Source organism: Chamaea fasciata, unplaced genomic scaffold (genome assembly GCF_029207755.1).
Source record: "Chamaea fasciata isolate MVZ Bird 193981 ecotype frontalis unplaced genomic scaffold, bChaFas1.0.hap1 SCAF_2, whole genome shotgun sequence".
In the NCBI taxonomy this organism is placed as follows: Eukaryota; Metazoa; Chordata; class Aves; order Passeriformes; family Sylviidae; genus Chamaea; species Chamaea fasciata.
The window spans coordinates 16,731,983-16,759,980 of record NW_027094087.1 but is presented as its reverse complement, the minus strand read 5'-3'; the positions used below and the strand labels follow the sequence as shown (position 1 = coordinate 16,759,980).

The 27,998-nt window shown below is 40.6% G+C and overlaps 2 protein-coding genes across 3 annotated transcripts; both read left to right on the top strand.

Moving 5' to 3' along the window:
- Nucleotides 1-38: 38 nt before the first annotated feature.
- On the top strand, nucleotides 39-17,612 carry ABHD10 (abhydrolase domain containing 10, depalmitoylase). Of its 2 annotated transcripts, XR_010719239.1 has the most exons (6): nucleotides 39-145; nucleotides 2,960-3,143; nucleotides 4,225-4,336; nucleotides 5,277-5,414; nucleotides 6,436-6,930; nucleotides 17,542-17,612. XR_010719239.1 is itself a non-coding variant. In XM_066174946.1 (5 exons), the coding sequence occupies exons 1-5, from the start codon at nucleotides 52-54 to the stop codon at nucleotides 6,775-6,777; spliced, it is 870 nt and encodes a 289-aa protein (XP_066031043.1). In that variant the 5' UTR covers nucleotides 39-51; the 3' UTR covers nucleotides 6,778-12,422. The 2 variants fall into 2 exon arrangements, 1 of the variants encoding a protein (XP_066031043.1); XM_066174946.1 differs by lacking the exon at nucleotides 17,542-17,612 and having other exon boundaries at nucleotides 6,436-12,422.
- TAGLN3 (transgelin 3) lies at nucleotides 17,569-27,998 on the top strand. Its single transcript, XM_066174960.1, has 5 exons — nucleotides 17,569-17,657; nucleotides 18,078-18,259; nucleotides 19,106-19,280; nucleotides 23,832-23,934; nucleotides 27,461-27,998. Exons 2-5 carry the CDS (start codon nucleotides 18,080-18,082, stop codon nucleotides 27,600-27,602), a joined length of 600 nt encoding a protein of 199 aa, XP_066031057.1. The 5' UTR covers nucleotides 17,569-17,657; nucleotides 18,078-18,079; the 3' UTR covers nucleotides 27,603-27,998.

The following is a 27,998-nucleotide window of genomic DNA, read 5'->3' as shown; positions in this document are numbered from 1 at the left end:
CTTCGCAGGCGGGGGAGGCGCGCGGCGCGTGCGCGGGCGCGGGCGGCGGCCATGGCAGCCATAGCGGGAGCGCTGGTGCGGGTCGGCCGTGCCGCGGCCCTGCGGGGATCGCTGTCACCGCTCAGGGCGGCCCCGGCGCTCCTGGGTAAGGGACGGGCCGCGCGGAGCTCGGAGCAGAAGGGGTGCCAGTCGGAGGAGAGAGGATGTGCGTCGGTGCCGGCTGTGACGGCCGCCGGGCGGCTCTCGGGCACCCTCTCCTCCCCTTCGGCGCCGTCTCCATCGGGAAGGGCCGGGGCGCGGCCCTCTGGTGGGGATGGGCATTTAACTCGGTTCCCTTCCGACGGGGTGTCTGACAGGCTTCTCCTCCCCGCCAGGCTCACGGGGGCCTCCATGTCTGTGCACTGGGCAGGGCAGCTGCTTTGCCAGGCGTTTTTTGTTGGCTCTAAGCTCTTGCCCCCGGTGGATTTTGAGGAGCCAGTTTGTTTGATCGGGTGTGAAACGTGCCTGCCTGTAAAGTTCCTTCAGGCACCTGAGCAGCTTTCCTGCATCCGCTTTTAAGTGAGATCGGTCTCTGCCCAAACACGCAGTGACCTTCTTGATATGTCAGACCCCGTGCTTTTCTGACCTGTTGAGTTTATTCATTGCCTTTAATTCGACAGATGAATCTCGTCTAAGGTTGCTCAATGAGTAAAAGTTACTTGCCACTAGGGGTGCACATTTTGTAGCTGCATAAACGCTTGAGTACAGCGGGATTTTGTTGCTATTTTTTCTCCCTTTATGTATGTTTATAACAGTAACATCGGAGTGTCTGTTTATTTGGGTGTGTCTTTAGGTGCTCTGAGACCAGGCCAAGCAGCAGTTCCTGCTGGAATGTGGGTGGTTGAATGAAACCAGATATGGGCAGGACTGAGTCCGTTACTTGTCACAGCACCATTACTCTGCTGCTGCTGGCAGTGGGGAGATCTCAGTGCAGGAACATACCCGGAGTTGTTCAGGGAACGTCTTTGGCTTTGATGTGTAATGTAACGCTGGTCTCAGTCAGAGTTTCTGATGTTCATAAAAGTGCACAGTGACTCCCATATGAAGAGAATTCCATAGATTACATTGGGCAGGGGTCCTGTGGTCTTCCTGTAGCTATCACCTTCTGTCTGTAACTTGCTTTTATAAACACTAATAACTGCCTTGCACCTTCAGGAATGCTTCCCAAAGGTCTTTCCTAAAACCAGGAGGAGAAATTACTGGGTAGCTGCTGATGGTTTTGTCTGTTTCAAGAGAAATCTGAGAGGATGACTGCATTGAGCTTTGCTTTTGGGTTGGCTGCGGTGGTTGTTTTGGGGTTTGCATTATTCAGGTTGGGATCGCTGCTGGTGCTTCCATTAACTTGTTAAATGGAAGAATAGTTTGTGAAATAGCTTAGGCAGTGGTTGTGTCTTGTAACTGCAGTTGGAACCCTGCCCAGTGTCAGAATTATTTGAGTACCCCTTCAGAGTGCTGCAATGTGGAAGACAATGGCTTCAGAGATGGCTAGCAGGGCTTAGGGGGGAGAAAAATACTCCCAATTATTTTTCTATTACATTTAGTTCTTTCTGTATCTCCTCTTACTGGCACTTAAAGAAGTGACTGGCTTAGTGAGAGACACACACAGATAAAGCCACAGTGTAGATGCATCTGAATACCTTTCCTGCGGAAGTCATTCACCTTTATAAACAACTCATGCCTCAGTAGGATAAAGAACTTCCTCATTGTTTGAGGAGCAATTTAATGGTTTTAATCTGTAGTTCAAATGATACAATTTCTGTTGGACTGTAGGAAAGTGCTGAATGCCAGCTGCACCCTGTATCTGTTATGTATCCACACTTACTCATGCACATCCAAGTTTAACAAACCCCAAAACCCCTTGAATGTAATCTCTCTGATAGTGGCAAAACATAACTCAAGGCTGAAGGATAATTATGTGTGACACTGTCAGGGCTTGGGTTTTGCACTATTTATCCACCCCTAGGAAGCCCTGATGCTTTATTTTGGGTTGCATAGTTTCTGTGTCCCACTGTTGAAGAGACAGTCATCTTCTAATCTAAGAAGAGTGTCAGAGTCTTTGAAGACTTGACCAAGCTTTCACTTTAACAAATTACCTTGCTGAATTGGATAATAGGGTGGATTAAGTCTCCTTGACAGCTCTCTACGAATTACTTGTCCTCACCTGCAATAGAGGTACAGCTGACTGCTAAAGTTAGATTAAATCCTGTAGCAGCTGTTGAGATTCAGCAGAATTATTAATTAGTCAGCATTTCCTCTGTTAATCTTATTTCCTTGTTTGATGTTATTTATTTCATTTGGTTTAAACAATGCTAATGTTGTTTTATGCTCATCATGATGAAAAAGTTAGTCACAAGATTCTTTCCCAATTTTTAATTATGAACTTGCACCTACATCTCCATATATTATGTGGATCCAGGGTTTTGACAGAGGTGCAGTTTTATCCTTAAGTTTTAATTTTCATGAAAAATTTGTGACCTCATGTACTTGTAAACTTCAATTGCACAGAGTACTCTAGTCTCACAATTATGCTTTTTGGAAATAAAAGGTTAAACTAAGCAGATACTAAACGGGAAGATTTTTTTTGTGAAATGAGTACATGTATTCTAGAAGGTATGAAACATGAGGACTCATGAAGTCTAGGAAGCCTTAGTGGTTTTCAGTCAACCACTTTGCTAATTGCTGAGTGAACTGTATGTGGTTGGCGTTTAATGATTTGAGAGTGAATCACAACTTTCTCTTTCAGGTTCATCAGTACTTGTCAGTCATTAAAGAATACAGGAGATGCTTTTTTCTTCTCTCTTGAGCCGAAATGTCTTATTTTCACATAAGATGTCCGTATTTGCCCAACTCTGGGTTTATAAAACCTTGTGTTTCTGCCGAGGTTATAATGATGATTGTACTAAATAGGTTCTCTTATTAGTTTTCAGACTGAAATCATCGGTCAGCTTTCTTTCTCGACCAGATCGACCAAATATTGCTTATCAGAAACTAAAAGGGAGGAATCCAGGGGTTATTTTCCTTCCAGGCTTCAATTCGAACATGAATGGTCAGAAAGCAACTGCCCTTGAAGATTTCTGCAAATCATTAGGTCATGCCTTCATCAGGTACATAGATGAGTATTGTTCTTGAGAATATGAAACCAGTCTCATGGGTTGTGGGAAGGGCTTTTAACACAAATATGTAAACTTTGTCATTTGGATTGGGATGCTCCCTGTGCTAAGGGAGCTTGTATACAAGATAAGAAGTATTTTTTTCCATTTCTAAATGTAGGTTTTCTGTCAGTAAAGAGACTGAGGTAAATCAGGAGAATGGATTCTGAAAGTAATTCAGAAAATGCTCTAATTTTCTGTAGTCTAGCCATTGCTACATGTAACAATATAGCTGAAGGCATAAAAAATTAAAGACCTGGAGTTCTGTTTTTTATGTTACCACTGTAAGCACTGTCCTTACCTGCCAGGTCTGATTAAGTTACCCTGTGTCTTCTGTGGGTTTAGAGGAATGTGCCCCTGCTTGGTGATGCTGTCCTTTGATAGATGAGACTGATGCTGAGTGTAATAAGTCTTCGTATGTGGGTTCAGTGTTTGAAAGGGTTGGTACATTTTAAAAATACTTTTAAAACTGAAGTGTCTGAGGATTCTTCTTTTTGTCTGTAAGGGAAATTTTTTGTCTATTCGTGTAAGTTAGAATGTTATATCTGTTGCCCTGATTCATTAGCCTTCTGATGACTGTTTACATATTTCTAGTGGAGTCTCTCACTAGTGTAACATAAACAAGTAGATTGTTTTCATACCAGTCTGTGATGGACTGGTGAACTGACCACTAGGGTCAGAAAGATGTTCCTCTCGTCTACCAATCCTTGACCAAACTCCAAATCCGATTTACATGCCAAATGATAATAAACTTGCTCTTTCTCTGCTTACTTCTGAACCTGAGTGAGTGTGGTTCTTTCGTGTCCCTAACAGTGACAATATCAAATGATAGAGAATGGTGTGCAACTTAGTTGTGTATGTTATATTTAAACTGTTTTTATGTAATTTCTGGTCCTAGTGATAAACAGGACCAAATAACAAAATATTCAGTGTGGTATCTTGTCCCCTGCTGATTTGATTATACAGTAGTATTTAGTTAGTGTCTGTGTTGCTGAAGAGAGTAGCATGACTTTAATGTTGATGGTTATTTTTTCAGATTTGACTATACAGGATGTGGAAGTTCAGGTGGTAAATTTGAAGAGTGTACAATTGGGAAGTGGAGAAAAGATGTTCTGTCTATACTGGATGAACTTACAGATGGACCACAGGTTATATTTTATTTTTAAATGTAGAATGCTGTTTTTCCCTCAGGGTAGAACCTTGATCAAAAATATGCCAGAATAGCTCTGGTCAACAGTAGCTTTTGCTGAACAGCTGACACCTGCACACTTCCAAGCTGAATCATTTTGAGAGGTTGTATTCATATGAGCTCTCTTGCAAGCAGGTAGGTCACAAAATCATGGAAGCATGGGTTGGCACGACCTCCTGGAAGTTGTTTATTGGAAGCTCCTGCTCAGAGCATTGCGGTTGTCCCAGAGAGTCTGAGAAAGCTTCCTAGTGGAGGTGCCACCTGACAGGGGACAGGGAATTGTTCCAGTGCAGTGCAGCCCTGTTAATGAAAAAGTGTGTCAGTGTCCCATGCTGATGTATTAATTAAAGGATTTGCAGGAAGATTACCAGATACTCCATATGATTAAATAGCTTTAAAAAACAGACAGAACAAGCAGCATTTGATTTCTTCAGTTACTTTAGAAATTCCTGTGAGAAACTTGGAATCTCCTACGACCTACAAATACCTATTGTGTTTAAAACAAATTTGTATTATGAATTGCTTTTGTTTACTTCTTTTACAGCACTGAGCCTTTACCATGTGCATTTATCTTGAGAAGGAAGCATAAAAATATACATATGATACTGAATTGTTTCAACTCTCATTTTGTTTACAGTGTTTCAGTCTCAGACAGCAATAACCAGCCATGCCAAACAGAATAATAAATACCAGATCTTGTGGTACTTACTTAGGCAAAATTTCCATTGGAGGTGACAGCAGTTCTGCCTGGGTAAGGACAGCAGGATTATGCCCAAGGTTTAAGTAGTTAAACCAAGTGAAAACTGATACTTTGTGCAAGAAAAAAAGACCTGTTATCCATTTCCTGTAAAACATTTTCTTTTTTCTCTTTTTTTTTTTTTTTTAATCTTCTTTTCCAGATTCTGGTGGGCTCCAGCATGGGTGGATGGCTGATGCTTCATGCTGCTATAGCACGGCCAGATAAAGTAGCTGCTCTGGTTGGAGTAGCTGTAGCAGCAGATCACGTTGTAACAACTTTTAAGAGGCTTCCCATCGAGGTAAATGTTGGTGGTTGGCTTTTGTGCAGTCTAAAAATCTTACCAAAAATTTAAGCAATTATGTTATTTAAACTGTACTTTTCCTGCAAATTTTAGGGTAAGTTTTCTGTGTTTGATGTAGGCTTACACAGTGTGAGACTAGTGTGAGCACAAGCCAGTGTGCTTATATTACTGTGGTTTAGAGGATGTGAGATCAGATCCCTGTTGTTTGCAGTCCATTGGATTTCAGTGTTGACTATCTTATATTTGCATTGGAATTGGATCCTTGTGCTTTGAAGGATGAAGAAGTAGCCACTAAAGTAGTTGAGGTGGCACGGGATGAGTGTGACACAGGTTGTGCATAGAAAGGAAGTTCTTCAGATTAGTATGTTTGTAAAGACTGTAAGATTTAGGTAGTGGGAACTCCTCTTCTGAGATTCTTCCTTGATGGTAATAATGTCTAGTCTTCAGGAAAGTAAATGAGGTGTAACATGGCAAAAAATAATGTGTGCTTTAGAATAATGAAAATATTTTCCCAATTTGTTTGGGTTTTTTCTAAGGTGCTTTGTAGTGTCAGTATTACTATTTAGGACTCAGAATCTGAAAATACTTAAGAATCTAGAAATACAGTATTTAGAGACACCTGTTATGGCAAAAACCAAAAAGACTGGTCACTAGAAAATGTCTTTTCCTTAGGATTTCTCCGTATTTGAGGATCAGTGAACTGATTGAAGCCAAGGAGATGTACTGTTCATGGTGGCTGTACATCTTTTTCTTTTCTGATAGGTTCTGGCTAAGAAACTTAATTTCATTGGTGAATTTTAACTAGATTAATTTGGAGAGCAGCTTTTGTGACATGGTAGGGGATTTGTCTTCTCAGGTGCTGTGAGGAGAACAGTAATACACTTCTGCTAATAAAAATGAACAAGATGAAATTTTCTGCCTGGGGGAGTTTTACTGCTTTTAGAACAGAAATAAGTTGAGGTACTCTTAAGTACTCCTAACATCTGTTTTGTCTATTCTTTGCTCTCTTTTTTTATAGGCACAAAGAGAAATAGAAGAAAAGGGTGAATGGAAGTATCGAACAAAGCACAATGAGGAAGGCCATTACTCCTTGACCTATGACTTTATCAGAGAAGCAGAAAATCACTGTGTCCTGAATAGTCCTATTCCTGTAACATGTCCCATACGGCTTATCCACGGCATGAGAGATGGTGATGTCCCCTGGGAGATCTCCATGCAAGTTGCTGACCGTGTTCTGAGCAAGGACGTGGACGTCATCCTCCGCAAAATCGGCCAGCATCGGATGAGTGACAAGGAGGACACAAAGCTCCTTGTGAATACTGTTGATGATCTAATTGACAAGCTGTCAACAGTAGCATAAGCTGAAGAGCAGCATTAGTGCATGAACTCTACACCTGACTTTTCCTTGAGTAACAGAAGCCTTGTTCTTACCCAGGTGGTCGCAGGCCTGTGACTGTCACAGTAGCAACTGAGCTTTATCTGCTGTTTCCTTACCTCTGTTTCGTAAATACAGGTATTGTATTATTGCTGCATTTGCACACAGTTCAAAGTGTGAAGGAGTGCTGCTATTGTGTTCAGAACCTCTCCTTCACCACTTTGACCGTTTTTTTCACAAATTTCCTACAATTTTGTACTGACATATTGATTCTTTTTTGTTAGTATTGGCCTGTACAGTCAAACTTTATTTTCACATCTTTTACACCTGTTATTGTCCTTCTGCGGTAACATCATTGTATCTTATGTCTGAAACCATCTGTGCAAAGCAAAATACAACTTGAGCGTTTGCTGAAGTTAGTTACTACAATAGTGAGTACCATGAAACACAATAAACAGATTTCAGATAAATGGTTATTTTGTTCTGAAATGCTGTTTAAAAGTGGAAGGCACACCCTGATGGTGTGCTTGGGGTACTACATAGGGAAGAATTTGACTTCTAAGAATGCAGGGCCTCAAACCCTTAAGAGCTCTTCATCTGTGCTTATCAGGAGGGTGTGTGTCATCTTCTTCAGGCTGACTGTCTGTCATTGTTCATTTGTGGGCTTGCTGTTAAGGGAACAATAAATAATCTTGATGTAAACTGAAACTGGATCAATAAGGTGACTTTAATAGTAACTTCTTCAAAGTGGGGAGTACAGTGCCACAGAGCATCACTGCCTCTTTCCCATGACTTGAGAGCTGTGGGTAACTGGGAGCAGGGTTGTTTTCAGCTGCGTGAGTCCAACCCTGAGAAGCTGTAAATGGAACCTTGATAGTTGGATAATTCTACAGATGTAAATCCATAGAATTTAATAGGAAATGGATTTAATTGTAAATATGACTGTTACCTGGGGTTTTTACAGAATTAGGGTACCATTCGTACACTTGAGAGAGGAGCTTAGGTGAGAGGCTGGAAGTTCAGGCTGGCCTTAATGTGTAACATCAGTCGAAAGCATATAGTTTCTGGGTTTATTATTTGAAGAAGTACATGGCACCTCTGTTGTTACCTTTAAAAGACTAAAGGTACTAGGGGTAAGGTATTTCTAGAGAGTTTGTCATTTTTAGCTTTAGCTATGTCAGTAGAACTGTGCTGAACAAGGCTTTGCTGAGGTAGTGGGTTTTAATTTAAAAAAAACCATCACAACTGAAGTAAAAAAAGTAAAGCCATCAACAACAAAACCTAAATTTCAGATGAGTTTCTGTGAAGTACAGTTTTATTTAGGTTTCAATTCTGCAGAAACAAGAAGCTGTGATGTAAAAAAATTGAATTTTTATATAAGAGTAAAAAAAGATGGCTTTTGTTTAGATGCAAATTTTTTATTTCAAGTGTACCAGTTCCCTAACTTAATTAGTTATAGAATCATAGAATGGTTTGGGTTGGAAGGGACCTTAAAGATCATCTAGTTCCAACCACCATACCATGGGCAGGGGTATGTTCCACTATACCAGGTTGCTCAGAGCCCCATCCAACCTGGCCTTGAACACTTCCAGAGATGGAGCATCCACAACTCCTATGGGTAACCTGTTCCAGTGCCTCACAGTAAAGAATTTTTCCCTAATTATCTGATCTAAACCTACCGTTTAAGTTTGAACCCATTCTCCCCCTTGTTCTGTCACAAGATGCTCTTATAAATAGTCTCTATCCAGCTCAGGATAATCTAGATTGGGATAATTGCTTGAGGAATTAGAACACTTCATGAAATCTTGTTCCCAAGTGTTTTTGGCATAGACTGTTCTGTTTGTATCACTGTGCCATTCACTTTAGCTTTAAAACCTCTGGAATATGTTTTTAACTTTTGAGAAAGTTAATGCAAATTGCATTCCTGGAGTTGGAGCTGTGTTCATGTTTATGTACTGTTAAGCAGTTGTTGTTTTAATATGTATTTGTATGTCTTTCATCTGATAAGACCTAAAAAACAGATTTTATAAGTTTTAAAGATGCAGTCAAATCAAAATTATTTCAAAACTTTGTGCCCTAAGCCATGATAGGTTTTTAAAATCCAGTTTTGTCACAGATTGGTTTGGTTCATAATGGAAGAAAAGGTTAAAACAACTAGACTGCAGTAATTCCAAAGTAATTAATTTTAATTAATGCCAAGAGTTACCAGTTGTAATAGATGTACTTTTTCTCCACATATATTAAAGTTACTTCAGTGACTGAAAAGTTTAGAGCCTGTGTTTTTGAAAGGGAGTTATACCTGTAAACATTCAGTTTAATACTTCAGACAAGGAAAAGGCTTTGTGTGCCTGCATAAACTGTAGCTGTGTATTCCTCCTGAAAGAGTTGCATTGTATTCATGCTTCGTTAGCCTTTATTAAATAATTGATATTTTACAGGTATGGTGTCTGTTGCAATGCCTTAGAGCAAGATGGTTGAAAGCAAATGTGAAGTGGAGCAGTTCTGTAAATAGTTTTCAGGATGGTTTTTTCCTTGTTTGCTGTTGGTGTTTTGTGTTGTTGACCCCTCCACTATTCTGCTGTAATAACATGAGATGGGAGAATTTAGTGTTAACAGGGTTGGCACAATTGTTGGGAATACAAAACTGCAGCATCTGTTGCTGAAACCACAGCATTACTGAAAACTTAATCCTAGGAGAAGGGGTTTTGCTGCCACTTGTTTTGTAGTTGTTTTCCTTCTGCTGGCTAAATGGAGATTACTGGTAGCATTTACAGTACAGGTACACCCAAAGTTTGTTACATATGGCCTAAATCCAAAGGCAGAGATGATACTTTCTTCATAAAGACAGTGTTCCAGGTAGTGTTTTGAAATTCAGGGAATGCTACTGTCCTCCTCTCTGTGCTGACTTTTGGTTTTTATAAATCTGGTTTGCTTAAATATGAAGAGCTGGCTCTGAGGTAGGCCTTGTGCAGACAGGCCTTTTTCTTTGACTTTGCTATGGTAGTTCCATTGATACTTACCTTTGCAAATATAAGCATTTTCCCTGTGTTCATGCTGGAAATTACCAGAGTTTTGTCTGTTGGCAACTTGGCACGCTCAGACACCTGAAAGAAGGGATAGTGATAACTAGGGAGATTTACATCCTACCCCTCTGAACTGCTGTTGACCTCCCAGGAAGTTTTGACAATCTGAAATAATGTGATATTCACGTATTATGGTGTCATTCCAAATTGATACTGTTTTGTCCTCTGCATTAATGCCTGGGGCATTGCTTTTTTCTTTGCCAGTAGATGCCTACATAGTAATGATTTTCAGTATTAGTCATGTTTAAAAACTAGTATTTCATTCCTCTGTAGAGATACTGTATTAAAATAGGACATTACACACTTGGAAAGCTCTGCATGGTGCATTTTTAAAGTCCTTTGTAAAAATTACATTCGATTTTGGGGACTTTTTAATAGACTGCTGATTTGTTGACAAATGCAAAGTATATTTTGTGAATATATAATGTACATTTCCTCAACAATAAGCTTGATTTGCATGAAATAATCAGTTTCTAAAGCTTATTCAACTTGTTTCCTAATAAACAAGTGCTCTTCTTCTTCTTATATTGAGCTGTACTTACACAGTTCTAGATATATGTATTTTTATCTTGTAAAATATTCTACTTGTTTTGTCTCTCCTCTTGTTTGGCTTTGTATTACACACCAGCTGGTTTGGGTTTTTTGGTTTTGGGGTTGGTTTTTTTTTACTTAATTGGTGGTGTTTCCTGTAGTTTCAGTTTAGCTAAGCTGTTTTCTCTTGCATCAACATCAAATGCAAACAAGACAGTGTTCACAAAAAAAGCCTGGCTGGATAGGCCTAAGAAGAACCACCTCCTGCTGTTTGATTTTTATGTTCATTTGGTTTCATGCTCTCTTGGACATGCTGTTACCCAGTGGGGCTAAAAGATTTATGGTACCATACTTTTCATATCAAATTAAAACATGCTTAGAGAGGAACATTCAACTGGTCACTTCTCTGCAGTTGCTCAAGTATCTTCAGTGCTCCAGTCATGCTGTGATACAGAGATGCAACATTTTCCGAACCAGTGCTGTGGTCAGAGTTTCAGAGTTTCTACATTACATTTGTGCTTGTAATTTCTTTCTCCTCTGTGGCAGGAAAAAACCAAAACAAGTGGGAGGGAAAATCATGTCCTGGGGAATAATGAGATTCAAACTTGTTTTCTAAGCTGCTCAGTTGTGCTGTTGCGAGAGACCTACCCTTTCACAGTTTTTAGGTTTTTTAGGTGCTGAAAAGTTATGTTATACTAAAGGCTTCTGAGGATATAGAAGAGGGTTCTGTGTTTGACCTATCTGATATGAGCAATCTCTCTGCTTTGTGTTGATGACTAAATTCATTAAGATGTGTATGAATGTAAAACTTCACCAAGGCTTGGTGAAAATTCATCAGCTGTGTAAGGAATGCAGACAGAAATACCAAACATCAGTGCACTCTCACCCTTCTAAGTTTGTTCTCAAGTCCAGCAGGGACAGGAAAGGAAGAGGGAACTCAGCAATTATGTTAAATAGCAGACAGCTTGCTGAGCATGAGGTTTTAATGCGTCTGTCCTTGGCACTTTGCTCCTGGCAGGTATTTTGTAAGGGAAGATTTTACTGTTGGGAAGGGGAGATGGAGATGAAGGTCAGAAATGCACTGCTCATAGATTTACTGCTTGTTGGTCAATTTTTATAGCTCACATTTGCTTTGTGACTGTAGCACCTCATCACTCTTCAATATATATTTCCTAGAACAGAAAAATGTTACAGCCTTGGTCATGTAATGTGTAAATCTAAATTACAGGACTTACTGCAGTCTGGTTGTAGGCTTGACCTTGTATTTCTCTTTCAAGTCCTGCATATGTATATTATGTGGTCCAGTGCTTCTTTACCGTTAAAGAGAAATGGGCATCCTCCATATGATGCAGTAATTGCAGCTCACAAGTAGATACATTTTCAACCTGCTGTAGTCTCTTGATCTGTGTCTGGCAAGGAGATTCAGGCAGCTCTGCATTTATATTTGGAAGGAAAAGCAAATGACAGCTCCTAAAACTTCCAGTCATTTGGTTCTGAAATTAAAATACATATTTGAAATGTTTCTAGGCTAGCACGTGAAAGGTTGTGTTCTTTTGGGGCCTTCTGATCTGCAGCATGCTGTCCACTTGCCTCCCACGTGGCAACATGAGAAGGTCACTGCTGCCTGCTGGGGTGGAAGCAGGTGCTCGTGTCAGTGGCAAAGGTCTGCTGAACAGTAGCATGCTCAGGGGTTGGAGTGATGCAAGTGGGCTGCCCAGACTGTAGCCTGGGAAAAGCATTCCCTGAAGGCTGCCTAGGATCAGACCTTGTCCTTAACAAGAATCCTTGGGTTTGGGGTTTAATTGGTTATGGCTTGCTGGCTGAAAGTGTGCCAGAATGTCCTTGGAACAGTAGCTCTTGAAAAAGTTCCTTAGAGCAAAGCTAAATCCCAAACCATAAGAGGCAGCATTTATGTAGTTAGAGGATTTAATCTTTTAGGGGGTTTTTGTTTGTAAATTTTGCTGTCTGTTTTGACCTATGTTTCAGTGAAATAAAGAGGTTACTTTCTTTCTGTTCTACTGCGAATGTGCATGGCAATGTATAATTTTTAAACCAAGGTAGTTCTCGGGTACTGTTTTAGTTGGGGACAGATAAGCAATCGATATGAAACATTTTGGGTTTCTTTCAAAGGTCTGTAAATCCAGCACAAAACTTAAGAGGTCCTGAGAATTCAAATGCACAATTTACCTTCAAGGTCATCTTGAATCCTGGGAATGCTGAAAATTATATCCACAGGAATTGGTTTTCCAGGGCTAAGTGGTAACTGTTTCTGCTGGCAAGCTGCTTGGAAGGTGGTCAGTGACTTAAAAATTACAGAAACACTCCTGTTCATGGCAGTCTTGTTCTGCAGGCTGGAGTATTGGTGCATTCTCTTTTGTCACACAAATAGAAATGTCCTTCCTTCCTGAATTTCTTTTCTTTTAAACCCAAATTTGAGGTGTTCCAAGTATGCACTTGCTTGGGGCAAGGGCATAACATCTTCAGAGATGGCAAAGAAACCTTTCTGCAGGTGGAAGATACTTGCTTAAGTTAGCACTTTTTGTCTTCAAGGACCTCTAGATTGTAGATTTCAAAGTATTAGAGAAGTTAGAATTTCTAAAATTAATGTTGTCCCCTGGTTCTGATAACTCTGCCACTTGTTTTTGCACAGTTAAAAAGAGGGCAATATTCCAATATTACCTTTTTCCCCTAGTCTGACTCGTTCTCTTATGTAGAACATCTACAGATATCTTATGACAAAGCAAGGCTATGCATAAAACCAAGGCTCTGCAGAGCACTTTCCTGCTTTGAAGCTCTCAGGAAAAGGCCTGGTACTTAAACTGAGCTTATACTGGACCTGAGCATCCTCCCTGCAACTCTAGAAAACCTGACATCACACATAGGCAGTCAGGCAGGGAGGATCTTTGAGCAGCTCTTCGGACATTTCCTTTTGAAGGGAGGTGATGCAAACTTAAAGTTTTGGAAAACTCCCTCTTTTTGTTTTGTTTTGTTTTGTTTTAACTTAATAATGAAAGGTCTCTTATTGTACAGTTGCATACCAGGGAAATGGAGCCTGGACTTCACAGTTACTGCTGGATAGATTTGTGTGATGGGGATTCAACCCAACATGTTTGGTAGGATCATGCTTGGGATAGCTGAAATACCAGGCTCTTTCTAAGGAATGAATTGCCAAACAGTGAATCTAACAAAGGTTAATGATTGCTCTGTGGTACGATAGGTTTTACTTTTTTTTCTGTACTCTAGTTGGAAGACGTTGAAAACTATTGAGTTACCCTGGATCTACACATGGGTAGTGAGCTAGTTAATGTCAGTTTTGTTGTTGGTTTTGGCAGCATTTGTTTATAGGCTTACAAAGATTTTTTAAATTTATAGGATAATATTGTGATTATCTGGGAGCATAAGGTGAGTCATGGTGCTTACATGTTGGGGAAGATGAATCAGGGAAACCTTATAAATATGATTGTTTAGCAAAAGATTCTGAAAATATGAAACCTATAATCAAAATAGAAATGGAAGCTTACTTTGAGTTGTAGGATACTGAGTCTTAGTTACTATATAACCTGAAAACAATAGCCTAGCTAGCTGAAGAAGAATCCCTTTTGATGGAATGATACCCTTCTGCTAACTAAGGAACCAAAGGTCAATGTAGCAAAACAGAAAAGTCTAAAGAGTAGTTTTTAGAGTTTAAAATATAACATAGTATGGTAATGTAATAGTTCTTATAGGCTATATGTAGATTCTATAGGATTTTGTGTCTTGTATTGGTCACTGTAAATTAGAATATTCATCACAAAAGAAGATATAATGCATTGTAAGGACCCCTCTCTCTATTCCTTGCTCTTTGCTCTGCTCTTACCTCATCTGCTCTGATCCCAGCTGCTCTATTCCTTGCCCTCTTCTCTCTGCTCTTACTTCTTCCTCTCTTATCCCGGCTCCTTTCTTAGCTCCTTTTCTGCTCATGCCTCTTAGCTCTATTCCCTGCTCTCCCTTCTCTCTTAGCTTTTACCCCCTTGTTCATTCTCCCGCTCTTTCCAGGTCTTCCCTTCAGCCGAGGCTGGTGGCTGAAGGCAAGGCCCTTTTTACCCACGACACATGCAATAAAACCACGTATTCTAGATTATCTCAGGTCAGCAGAATTCCTTCTCCCTGCCATCCGCGGATGATCCTACACTTACAGGCATGAAATGCTACTTCAATTTTTCAGGCTTCAGCCCTAGTTTTTAGTCATAAATTCTAGTCTTGTGTTGCCAAGAGAAATAAGAGGACAAAATCCATTAGAAGCAGCAGGGAAATTGTTCTAATGGTAGTACCTTCGTGCTGTAAACCTGCCCATTTCTTCCACATCACATTTCTAACCATCAGGCTTTAATCTGCCTGTGTCTGACATCTGGAACTTGAGTTTCTTCAGGTTTTCTTTAACTTGTAGGCACATGTGCTTGCCATTTCTTAACTTCTGGTTTTGATGAGATAAACAGGTAATCCTTCTGATGTGATTACTGTAAAAGCTCTAATTTTCAATCCTCCAGTTACTGGAATCACTATTTAAATTTACTTGACTCTTCCACTCCTTTTTATGAAGAGTAATTGTCAGAAGTGGCTATGATATTCCCATTGCTGTTGGTGCACATTTCATATTTTATTCAGACAAGCCCTCCAATCACAGTGTCTTACCCAACACCTTCATTGTCCTCTGCATTTTCTTTTTACATCTGTTTTGTCATAGGTCAGAGTGCTGCATTCTTAAAAGTAATTTTTCAGCGATGGCTGGACTTTGGCTGCAATAAGACACTTTTTGTCTGCTTCCACACAGACTGCTTTCAAGGAGGTTTCTTTATCTTTTTGTTTACTTACATCTTCTTAGGAGCCGGCGGGGTTTTTTGTGACTTCTAATAACATTAAATAGTTCAGGCCTGGTAACATATTCTTGCACAAACTGAATAAAATGTACACCATCATTAATGATTTTTCAGTTACAGTCGTATTACAGGATTTACTAGTTTGCCAGCTTTAATATCTGTAATGTGTCTTGTTGTTTCAGAATTGGTTTAGATTGGTTCCCCAATCAACATGTCATGGAGTAGCCAACTCTATTATATTACAGAGCATTTAGTAAATTGCATCAACATTACCACTTTAAAAAAAATTATTCTATTGTTTTCTCCAGGATTGATGCCACAGAAAGCAGACTTATGACTTCTTTAGTGATACTTTGGAAAATATTGGTGGGGAGCTGGCATTTTTCCAATCCTCTGCAGTTTCCCAGCTTTTCAAAACCTTATTAGAAATTGATGTTGATGGACAAGCTTTACAGCTTTCCCAGTGTGGAACGGTCCCTCAAGAACAGGTTGCATAGCCAACACCTCTGAAGGGGGAGGACTCTGCACTGCAGCTTAGGAGAGTTAAATTACTCATCCCTGCCCCCAGGTTAGGAAACAGAGTCAGAGGCTGATGCAAAGGTAGGTGACTTTCATGAAATCTTGCTGCCAGTGAGCAATGAGCCCCCTGGTGTGACCAGAAACAGTCAGGCACCCTAGGTAGCTCCCTTCTAAACGGAAGAACACAAAAAGACCTGAAAGTGCAAAATAAAGCTTACTGGTTGTGAGGCTGGCCAAAGAATGTGAAGCCCAGCCCTTAACAGCCGCTTGAAGGGAAAGGTTGTCAAATTCAAATTCTGCCTCTTCCTGTTGCAGCTGGAGCCTGTTCCTCCTCTGATCTCCAGGCTGGGCTTGCAGCCTTGGTTCCTGCGCATCCGCTGTGCCTTCAGCCCCATGCTCACTGAGACAGAAAGTGCTCAAGTGGTGGCCCTGTCACGTAGCATGATGAGTTATGTAATCAAGTGCTTCATGGGGGTTTAAAACTACCAGTGCAGAGAAGAGAAAGCACTAAATGAAATGCCTGTGGAGGACAACAATGAATTAGGTCATCTATTAAATTTTTCATCTCTTGAGTCTGTTCAAGCCCAGCAGCATCAGAAGCAGTGTAAGTCTGAGAATTCAAAATCTTGAAAGTAATGGATGAAGAGCCCATTATGAAACAGATATACAAGGAACTGTATTGCTTTCCCCCCTTTTTTTTCCTTTCCGAATGCAGCAAGAAGGACTTTAGTTGACCAAACTGATTGTGTGTCCACCTTGGGTTTATCAACCTCCTTGCATATAAAGCTGAACATTAATCATTTGCCAAAAGGAAACTATTTCATACCAAGGTGGATAATGCAGCATGAATGAAAGATATTTGACAAAGTCTTGTGTAACTCAGAAAGAAACAAAGTGATTTTATTTATTATAGGATTAAATCAGACTGCAAGAAAAGTCTCATCTCTAACTAACTCTTCTCTCCCCTTCTGCATTGTCTGAGTGGTATAATCAAAATTTAAACTGTACCTGGAAATAGCTCCCTTCCTATCACTGGAGTTTAGCTGACTCATAGCAGCAAAAAGTAAAATCCTTGTGCCTTATAGTAGGTTTGCTAGTTTTCAGTGATTTCCCCTTGGTTTCAGTGGTTTGAGTTGTTTTTCACGACACCATTCCACTATTTGATAGCCTAATATATACTGATGAGAGGGTGATAATAATATTCTACTACTTGCCTTCTCTTCCTTCACTTTTTATCCTCTTGTCCCCTTGTTCAAACTTTTTATCAGCATTTGAACGGGAAAGAGAAGAAATTATTTGTCACACTCTCAGCCTGTTATCATTGAGATGCAGAAACAGAGAGGAAAAAGATTTGTTTCTGGCTTATGATTAAAAATAAACTAGATGTGTGGTAATTTCTGTCACCTTCATTTAACAGACTGCTTGCCTCTATTTGTGTTTCTGCCTATCTGTCACCAGGATGCTTGGTGCAGTTTGGGTTGATGCAGACTAGGTGGAGTAAATCTGAGCCAGTGAGGTGAGCAGCACAAGGCTGAGGAAAGACGCATGAAAACAGACCACAGATGGGCGAGATAAACAGGATCCCTAGGCTGTGACTGAGGAGGCAGGTCTCTTTAATGGCTCTTAGCAACGCCCCTGCTCTGACCCTCCTCATATGTGAGGAAAATCAAATCAATACACTGTTCTTCAAACCACGATGCTGCTGCAGCAGCAGGGCATTGTGGCAGCCTTCATCTCTTAAATTCATCTTCGCTTTTCAGCGTGCTGATCTCTGGATATCCATCCTTCCTTCTCTTCTGAGGAAGACTCTGACTGCATCTTTAATCGGATTGCTTGAGCTCCCATGCACAACCTTCTTCCTCTCAGCAAGTATTAGGTAGGCAATTTTAAAGCGCTTTTGGATTTGCAGGCAGCTGTAATGTTGATCTGACAACCCTATTGCATTCTCTGTAAACATAGCAGACGCCTCTCTTTCAGACCTACTGTGTTTTAAATCTTGCTTCTCTTCTGTTTTTGTGGTTGGGCAGGGGGGACTGCTGTTTTTTCCTTTCTTTTAAAAAAGATGTTGTAGCTGATTTGTGCTTCTGGAAAAGGATATTCCCTCACTGATCCCTCCCCTGTTCTGTGGAGCTATAACCCGGTGCCACACAGTTACTTTCAGTTTTGATGAACATCTGTTCAAATGTCTAACATTTAGGGCAGGCTGCTCACTCTTTTATCCTTTAATTTTCCTGTGCATAGTTCAAAGGTGTAGATTGGGACTCTGCCCACTAAGTAAGTTCTCCATTGTTTCCAGAGATGGCTAACAGAGGACCAAGCTATGGCTTAAGCCGAGAAGTTCAGGAAAAGATTGAACAGAAATACGACCCAGAGTTAGAGTCTAGGCTGGTGAATTGGATTATTGTACAGTGTGGAGAACAGATAGAGCACCCTCCTCCTGGAAGGCAACATTTTCAGACCTGGTTGATGGATGGAACGGTGAGTGTTTTGTCCAACTGCACACTTTCATGTTTTTATATGCACAGTGCCCCTGTGTTCTGTCTTCATTTAGATAAATTGGTCAGAGCTCATGGTCAGTGCAGAAATATATGTCTTAGTATCTGATTTTTTTTTCCTTTTGACCAAGAGTCTTAATCTCAGAAGATAAATTATCCTACCACTGCACTGAGATCACTTCAATATTTATGATTCTTATGAGTCATGCGTGTTTTATATATGACTCATTCCTTCAACATTTTTATGCCATTACATGAGATCTTTTTTAAAATGAGATGTATACTTTTATCTTAAAGAAATTATCAGTGTTGACAAGGAAAGGCGAAGAGATATAGCAAATTTGAAGGATAGGATTGTGTCATAACTGTCTTCTTGGGAATAATTCTGCAGCTAAAACATTGTATTCCATTGGTTTATTGAACAACAGGCAGATGCTGCTGTTTGCAGTGGCTGTAAGACTATGCTAATCATTGAATCTCTGCCAAAGTGACTTTAACAACATTTCCATTGACATTGCTTATTTTTTGGCTTGGGCATGAAGCTTCTTCTCTGTCAGTTGTTATATAACCTCTACCAGTGATTGCTTTTTTGTTTCTAGAAAATTAGGATTTATACAGTTAGGCTTTTGCCTCAGTTAATGAAAGCTTTTTTGCTTTTCTAAAGTCCTTTGATTATTATCAAGTCACTTTTTTGTTTTTAACTGAAGAAATTGTGTCCCTGACAGAAATTGGCCAGGTCAAAAGCATTATGGAGCATCATTTCATGTGCAGAAATTGCCTTCTAGTTTGGTGCCTGCTTTCTAATTCTGTTTCTCTCTTTATCTCTCAGCTGTTATGCAAGTTAATAAACAGTTTGCATCCAAAGGGAAATGAGCCTATTGCAAAGATCTCTGAATCAAAAATGGCTTTCAAGCAGATGGAACAAATATCTCAGTTCTTAAAAGCTGCTGAAATCTACGGAGTAAGAACAACAGATATTTTCCAGACAGTGGATTTATGGGAAGGTAAAAATAACAAACTGTATGGCAGTTTACAGTCTTCATTTTACTTTGCTTTGATGTGCATTTTGTCTAGGCATATTCTACAATGTAATTATCCTTTGTTTCTGTTTGCCATACCTCATTACCATGTTCTTCCAGTGTTGCATTATTTCCTCTGAGGGATTTATATTACCCTGAGGGCATAACAGAACCTTTCCAAGCTCATGTGTTATCCAAAACCCCATCATTCTGATAGAAATTCACAGATGTAATAAAACAACTGTTCTCTCTGCTAATTATTTCAAAGTAAATAGCTCCTAATAAGAACATGTAAAACCCTGATTTTCTGATGACAAAATTTTATTGCAGTTTTCAAATTATAAGCAAAGCTTAAATTGGAGCTAAGAAATGCATTCCCAGGAGCATATATGCCTCTGTGAAGCTTATGAGGTTCATTTATGACTAGTGAGAAACAAAACTCACTGCTTAATGCCATGTTAGCTGAGCTTCTGTCGCTAAGGAGACAGTCTTTTAGGAGATGTCACTATGGCAACAGCAAAAAAAACTCAGGGTGCTCCTGTGGTTTTACAGTTAGACAGGTGAAGTCTGTCTCCATCCCATGCTCGAAATAGAAACTGCCTGTTCTAGTTGCTGAATGCTGAGTCATTTGTGCATTCATGGGGCTGGTTTTGCTCACTTCTGTGGTGGTACATCCCGCCCTGGTGCTCTAACCAAACACATTGTAAACCCTGGACAAGGTGATGCAATGCTCTGGCTGAGCGCTCAGAGCAAAGACAGCTGCAGAGTAGCGAAAGGCACAGATGAAAGGGTCAAAAATCTTCCAGGAGAATCAAACAGTGGAAAGAGGAAAACAATCCACTGAGAAAGCTGCCCAGCATAGTTTGTGTAGGAGTACATATGGAGAGAAAAAAAGTGGGGTGTGCTTTCACAGGCAGTCAGGATATATGTGGAAGAGATCACTCCTCTGAAGGACAGCTGGAGAAATGAAAGGCTAGAGAGCTCTTCATGAATGGGTTAGAGGGAAAGGACATACTGACAGCTGGAGTTACTGTGATCTGTGAATGTCTCAGAGCGCCAGATTTGCTTGACAAATCCATACCTTTGGCACAAAGGCAGGATTGTTTCTTCCAGTTCGGTCTTTGGTGTTTTGTGCAATCTATCTTTACATGTCTTTCCTGAAGTAGCACCTTCCCACCCCTCAGCCTAGCAGGCTGTTGAGAGAGAAGCTCCATCTATCTTGTAAGGGATGATGATCACTTATTTCAGATGTTGTTCTTCGCCGTCTTTTGCAATGGCTTCCCACCATGCCTATGAAAATATGGTACATTGATCCATATGAGGAAAAGGACTTGCTTTGAAGACAAAATGCTCTCAATGCAAGTGGCTGTCTCCTAATTTCCTTTCACTCAGCACTTTTTCTCAACAGATATACGGTGAAAAGATAATACCTTCTAGAGGACAGAAGTCAAAACACAAGTTGCAACCTAGCAGGAAGATATACAAGGCTTTTCTTCACTGTTATTTTAAGACTTTCCAAAGCTAATCTGTGACTCTGCACTTTCCCACTCCCTTTTCATCATTCCTGCTGCTCATTTCAGTGCTGGGATGAAACAGTATGTCTCTCCAGCAGTGAGAGCTCTTTGTGTTTCACCATAACTCTGACCTCTGGCATCTGTGCTGCTTCAGGCCTGAATTGTCTGAACAGGGATGCACTAGCTGGGCAGAAAGGACAGTCTCTCATCTACTGTTTCATAATTGCAGCACTTCTACACAGCATAATTTCTTTAGAAAGAGAGATGTCAATGTATGTTTACAGGGAAAGAAGAACATGTGACTGAGAAACAGCTTTTCCCTGGCACTAATTGTTTTCTGTGAGCTTTTGCTTTGAAATTCTTAGTAATGATTAATGAAAATGTTTTAGGATATGATCTGCTGTTGGCTGTTTCAATCTCACTCAGTCCATCTGTTGCATTTTTCTTCATCTCTGTGGCCTCTTGTTCCAGGGGAAGTACCACCTCTCTTTTGGCGCCTTCTTACTTAAATGTACTGTGCTTAGCAGCTTTCCCTGATCCACACCCAAGACATGGTTGCTGCCTTTTACATATCCCTTCTTGATATATTTCCAGGCAGGCAAGAGGCATGTGCACCACTGGGTATTTGTTTACATTTACAAAAAAGCATTTCTGGAGTACTTTGCAGAGCAGTTCTCCATCTTTGTGTTTGAACCTTCTCCTTTCTGGACCTGAAGAAGAGGTCATTCCAGATAGGTTTCCCCTAAAGAGGAAGGCTTAGCACAAGAAGTGAGCAGAGTTCTTCCTTAAGAACAGTGCCAAGGCTGTGCTATTCAAAGCACACTGCAGAGGACACTGAGATGCACGAGTGTCATCAGTGTGGGTCCCTGCAGAGAGGCTGAAGCTGTGGGCCAGGTGGGCAGCCCACATTGCTGTCAATAAACAAGTACTGGAGCTGAGGGAAGGCGCTGACTACAATTTGCTGCAATTTGACCAGAGTCAAATGCAGCTTCAGGGAAGGTGTATGATCCCTTCTGTCAGGTGACTGCATTGGAAATTTAAAATTTTTCCCTGTTTTGTTTTGTTTTTTGATTTTTGGGTTGTTTATTTGTTTGTTTGTTTTTTGTTTTGTTTTTGGTTTTTTGTTGTTTAGTTGTTTTGTTGTTGTTGTTTTGTGGGTTTTTTTGATACTGACCATTGAGCCCTTTGTATCCTTCACTGGAAGAGGGCAAGTGACACAAGACCACTTGGATTCAGGTCTTTCCTCACCCACAGCACCCCTCATATGCAAAGCAGAGCAGAGCTGTGGCTTTGTTTTGTCACGTGTCATTCAGCTCCCACTCAGTTTTCCCCCTGCAGCATCTCCCACTCGTCACTGACAAATAAAGCAGAGCTGAGCACAGAGCGTGGGGGGGCTGCCAGATGGCACTGCAAGGCTGATAATCATATTTCACTGCCTGTCTTTTGTTCCTTTTGCTTTTTTTCTTCGCTTGCCGTCATTATTCAGCTGATTCACTTTTAAATCCTTCCCCGCATCTCTTTTCATCCCAGGCAGTGACTACACTCCTGTTCTATGGGAGGCATCCCAAGGACGTTGTATGTGGCATCTGTTACAGCATATGGTACATCTGCTGCTCCGGGAGCTCTGAGGGTTCCTGCCTCATGCTCCTCCATGTGTGCCTGTGGACGTGGGGGATGTCGGCTCTGCAGCCGCCCTCCTGAGCAAGGACCCCATGATGTAGTTTGCCTTAAATACATAAAAAATACATCAGTTCTGCAGGGCTGACAATTTATTTTCTGAGCAAATGGTCCCCTGCAGATAGGATTTTTATAAACTTTAGTAGGCTGCATGACGGCCACAGCTGGAAGCTGATGTTTTCAGCTTTAGTGTGCTGTCCTTACTTCAGCCGCTGTGTTACACAGCCCTGGACTGCATCTGCCTGTAATCAGGGTGATGCGCTACATAAACACAGAGTGTGCACTGCTCCCTTCCCTCTACACTCCAGCTCACCTACAGTGATGTTCATTAATATTGGTCCACTGGAAGTATTTCTGAGTTCTGTTATCATCATGTCTTGTCTCTGGTGTCTCTTTTTTTCTGAATTGCTTGTTTTCACATGTGAACAACCAGAATCAGATCTGTTAACTAAATACATTACTTTAGGAAAGAGGAAGAACTGGAATGAAAGAGGGGAGGGAAGTCATAGAAATGCTTATGGAAGGATTTCATAAGGGAGAAGCAAAAGGCAGATTTCCAGTAACTTACCACCTCACACAATTGGAAATACCTGCTGCAACTTATTTTTGCTAGAAAGTATTCCAAAAAGTAGCATGTCTGGATTGGGTCATGAGTTATGTAACTTTTATTTGGCTAAAGATGAGACAAGCCCTGACTTTTTGAACTGAGGAATGAAGTAAGATAGCATAGGGAGAATGTGGAAAAATAGTGGACCAAAAGGGAGAAATTAAAGGTATGAAACCCAATAGCATCATAGCAAGTAGGAAGGTTTAGGGAGGTGCTTTGATGGTTAATTTGGGAAGGACTGATAGAATTTATCTGCACAGAAGTTCCCAGAACTGCTGTGAGCTCTGTTACCAAAGGGATCAAACTCACTCTGAATAAACTGAGACACAGCACTGTTATTTAATATACTATTCTCCTTCAGCCACATTTTACTGATTATATTACCATTATTTGTATACCAAAGTAATCTCTCCTTAGGAGAAAATCTTGACAAAGGGATTCTATAGACTTAAAAGGGTATGGAGGAAGGCATTAAAATAATCAAAGGTCTGGAAACCTAAAAATGTCTGAAAAATTGAGTTTTGCTTTAACTCTATCCCTTTGTTGACTTTTAATAAGCTCTTGTACGTCAGTACTTCCATTTCAGCAATCGTAAAATAGCATTTATAATTCTATTAATACACATCTTCAGGAACCTGATAGAGTTACTTAATACATTGGATAAAACTCTTTTTCAGTGTGCCAAGCTATTTGTTGTGCAAGGATTTCCTATGTTAATTTCACTGTCTGACTTTCTAGGGAAGGACATGGCAGCAGTGCAGAGAACCTTAATGGCTTTGGGCAGTTTGGCGGTCACCAAGGATGACGGCTGCTACAAAGGAGATCCATCCTGGTTCCACAGGTAAAGTCCAGAACTGAGCTGCTCAGAGCTGTCTCCCTGGGAAGCTGGTAATATCATCTGCCTTCAGGCTTTAAGGAATTTTTTTGTGAAGAAAAGGAAGACTATTTCCCAAGTTTCCTTATAATAGGGAGATTTTTCTCTCTGGAGGCTCGAGAACGGAAGCAGAAAAAGTGTACATTTGTCATCAGGTTTGCTCTCTCACATCAGATAGCAGACAGAAGGACTAATGAAGACAAGGCTGTTAAGGATGTCTGTGAATCCCCAAGTAGTGACCCTTTACTAAGCAAAGAGAAGGCATGAAGTCTCCACTTTTTTCATCAAACCAAAAATTATTTCATTTCCTAGGCTTCTTTTTTCTTGGGGAGCACCACCTATCAGTGAAGAATTCTCTGTCTTGGCAAAGCTGTTTATTTGTTCTGAAATCCCATTTGTTTTGTCTAGGGAGGCTGTAAAGCAGGGACAGGAAGCAAAGGAAATCCTCCCACAGTTACTCTCCTGCCCCACAGGCATATTATTGACATGAGTTTCTGCCATCCAAGAGTATCTCTTACACAGAAATGTAGAAGTCAGGTTAGCAAAAAGAGTACTGACTGCTTGTCTTTCCTTTGCTTGAATTTTCTGATGTCTAGGTGAGGCTCAGCAAAAATAAAGCAAACTTCAATTTTGTTTGTCTTAAACCCTGAGCTGGTTAAACTGAATCTGAGATTTGAATTTTAGGTGAATAAATGCAAATTCCTATGCATTGTTTTTTATTAAATCAGGTTACATTAACTTAATACACTGCACAAATAGATTTATATTTATGGAATATAATTAGGTTTAAAATTGATTTCAAGTCCAGTTACATTCTTTAATATAAACCAGACATGAAATCACTATGACCCAGACAGACTTATTTGTTTTATGTAACTAAAGCGAAGTCCCTCATGGAAAAATTAATTTTCATCTGAACTCTTAATTGTGGGTGGGAACAGTTTTTCTTGGCATGAATGAAGATGTGATCACCTCCCTTCTCTTCTCGCTGTCTGTCCAGCCCATACTGCATGGATAGCCAACTCATATCTATTGCAGTGCCTGTGAAATACCATATTAGAGTCTCTGCCTTAAGGAAAGCTGGTGTTCTGGCATGTTGCCAGTCAGGACCTGTTCTCTGAGTAGCTTCCCTATCCCTATCCCCTCAGTGCCACCCAGTGTTACTCATAATTCAGGGCTTTCAGGCTGATTCTTAATCACCTTAAGTTAAATTGAGAGACCAATATCAACCAGCATAAGAGTATCCATGCAGGGATCTACAGTGATTAGGATAATGCCACACTTGAGCTAAGCCATTTAACTTTCCATTGCCAGTGTCTCACATACCCAGTGCCATCAGACTGATGCCCCCTTCCTTGCATGCCCTAGCAAGGTTCATGGATCCCCGGCTGTTTGTTATCCTGTGGCTTGGCAAACACCAGCACTAGTGAAAAGTTGGCACAAAAATTTGGCAGATCTGGTGGGCTCAGTTTTAGGTAAGAGTGATGCCAGACAGGCCAAACGGAACTTGACATGGTGTGAGACATGGCAGGTAAGTAGACTTGATTTCACCTCTTTTCTTAGTCTCAGTTAAGGTCATTTCTACCCACCTAGAAACCAATTTTGTACATGTTATCTGAAAGATCATCATATACTAAATGTAGGGCTTATGGTGGTAAAAATAACACTATTTGATCCAAGCTATACATGTAATCAACTTTTATTAGCATATCCAGGCTAACCTTTAGTCCCTCCTTTTATTTCTTCTTTGCAGTTCTCATTTTTCCCCATTTAATTACTTTTTGACTTTCTCTGGAAGTACTCATCAACATAACAAAAAATTCTAAAAGGAAAGAGTAAAGAACAGTAGAATGCTTTCCTGTTGTTTTAATTAAAATAGAAGCAGACACAGTGAACCTGAGATTCAATTAGGTAATAGGAGTTGTTCTAAAAACATCCTTTCGTGGAGATCCTGGCAGTAGTTTGCTGCTGTGTAAGTATTCTGGAAAAAAAAAATTAAGCAGCAGTGAGAGGGGCCTGCTTTCTGAGGCACCACAGTTCTGTGTGCCTCCTCCAAAACAGTGAGCTTTCTGGCAATAGCTGTGGGATCTGAGAGCCTGTGGTGGTCCCCTGTAAGCCTTCTTACTAGTCTATACTTCACCACTTGAGGACTCATTCTGAAAAATGACTGGTCAGTCCTGGTGTCCTGTGGATCTTTCTCCCCCTTCTGCTCTGCTGGGCTTTCACAAGGACATGAGTTCATCTCCAGCAATGTCCTGAACACCCTGAGCCCAGCTGAGAGTTTAAGTGCTTTTTCAGATTTGAGCCAGGGTTCTCAGCACAGTGCAGGATCTGACCCTCACACAGAGGATCATGTTGGTGGTTTTCAATCACAGCAGGTACCTAATCTAGTATTCTCATCTAGTGGAGGGGTGGGGAAGAAAAGGGAACTGTAACTCGATGCCATATTGCAGCATAACCTGTAACCTGATCACAGGACAAACAGACACAGCAGGGAAATAGGGTGAGAGTAGTGTCTGGTAGATGGAAAGCCTCCCTCAGTGAGGGACTGCTGATTCATATGCCTCATTTGATAGCAACAGACTGATCCTTCTCCATTATGAATCGTTTGTTTTCTCCACCTAGTAAAAATGAAAGATGAATCCAAGATGAACAGTTCCTTGCGAGGCAGCAGAGTGCAAACTTTTGACCTCCTTCTTAGCTGCCACTTTGGCCTTCAGTGCTATTTTCAGGGAGAAAAAGCCTCCTTTTATGCTCCAACAAAGGTTCATTGATCCAAAGGGCTTTTGAGACCAGGGACACTGAACAAAAGTGGTCAGTATGTTTTGACAGAAGATAAAGGACTGCCATACAGTTAAGACACAGGTGCAAAGGGCAAAGTCTATTGCATAGGAGGTGAGAGATCTGGAAATGGCAACAAAACAAACGTTCTCTTCTGCAGACAACCAATGTAAACTCTGCAAAAATGTCCCTTCTCTGACCCATTGCTGCTCTGGGTACACTCAGCTTTTATTTACTCTATTGAGTTAAATTATACCAGTCTTTATGTTGCTCTAGATGGATATCAACTTGTAGTACAGCACAGGTAAGTGTCTCATGGATCAGATCCCATGGACTACAACTGTTAAGAGCGACAGGGTTCAACACAGATGGCATATAAAATGAAAAATTTTGTGATTTATATACAACACTGCATAAATAGTTTACCTTTCACAGCTTCTGGGGAAGTCTCTTGGGGTTCTGGAATAACTGGGACAGTGAAAGTCTTAAGTGTTATAGGTTCGACTAGGGCATTACTTCTACCTGCAGGAGAGCAATTAGCCCAGCTAGTATTGTCCAGCATATGGGATAGTGCAAATGACTTATTGCATTACAAGAGATATGAGCCAATTTCAGATTGACTTTCATGATCACAATGCCTGTGTGATTTCATGATCATACACAGAATGATGGTATGTATTTACGTTGCTTTTTTGTGTGTGTATCTGGACAGGAAAGCACAGCAGAATCGACGAGGATTTTCAGAAGAGCAGCTTCGGCAGGGACAGAACGTAATAGGCCTTCAGATGGGCAGCAACAAAGGAGCGTCACAGTCGGGTATGACAGGGTATGGGATGCCAAGGCAGATTATCTAAAAGCATCTCTGTCTGTGGAGAAAACACTATTTCTGCAGCATGGTCTGTTAAAAAAAAAAAAATGCTTACTAGTTCCCTTTCTGCCTGGTTTTTAATAGTTAGTGCTCTCTAAGGTTTGGGGTATTTTTGGTTTGGTTTGTTTTCTTTGCAGCTGCAAGAGTTCGCCTAGGAACTTGGGTTTTTGTGGTGGTGTGTGTCAGTTCACAGCACGTGCGCACTGCTGCCTCCTACTTTTCACTTCTGAACTATGCAAAGACAATTATTCTGTATTTATTTATTTGCAAAGTGTTATCTTCCATATTTGTCTCACACTGCACTTGTATTTCAACCAGTAACCTCGTTCTTCAATTCAGTGATGATATTGTTTGACTGAAGAATAAAGACAAATTAAAGACA

Bases quoted from the DNA above. Each gene is read 5' to 3' on its own strand.
- ABHD10 (XM_066174946.1), top strand. From the start codon at position 52: ATGGCAGCCATAGCGGGAGCGCTGGTGCGGGTCGGCCGTGCCGCGGCC. The intron at 3,144-4,224 runs GTACATAGATGA...TTATTTTTTCAG, and splicing joins TTAGGTCATGCCTTCATCAG to ATTTGACTATACAGGATGTG. The intron at 5,415-6,435 runs GTAAATGTTGGT...CTTTTTTTATAG, and splicing joins TTAAGAGGCTTCCCATCGAG to GCACAAAGAGAAATAGAAGA.
- TAGLN3 (XM_066174960.1), top strand. From the start codon at position 18,080: ATGGCTAACAGAGGACCAAGCTATGGCTTAAGCCGAGAAGTTCAGGAA. The intron at 18,260-19,105 runs GTGAGTGTTTTG...TTTATCTCTCAG, and splicing joins CCTGGTTGATGGATGGAACG to CTGTTATGCAAGTTAATAAA. The intron at 19,281-23,831 runs GTAAAAATAACA...CTGACTTTCTAG, and splicing joins GACAGTGGATTTATGGGAAG to GGAAGGACATGGCAGCAGTG.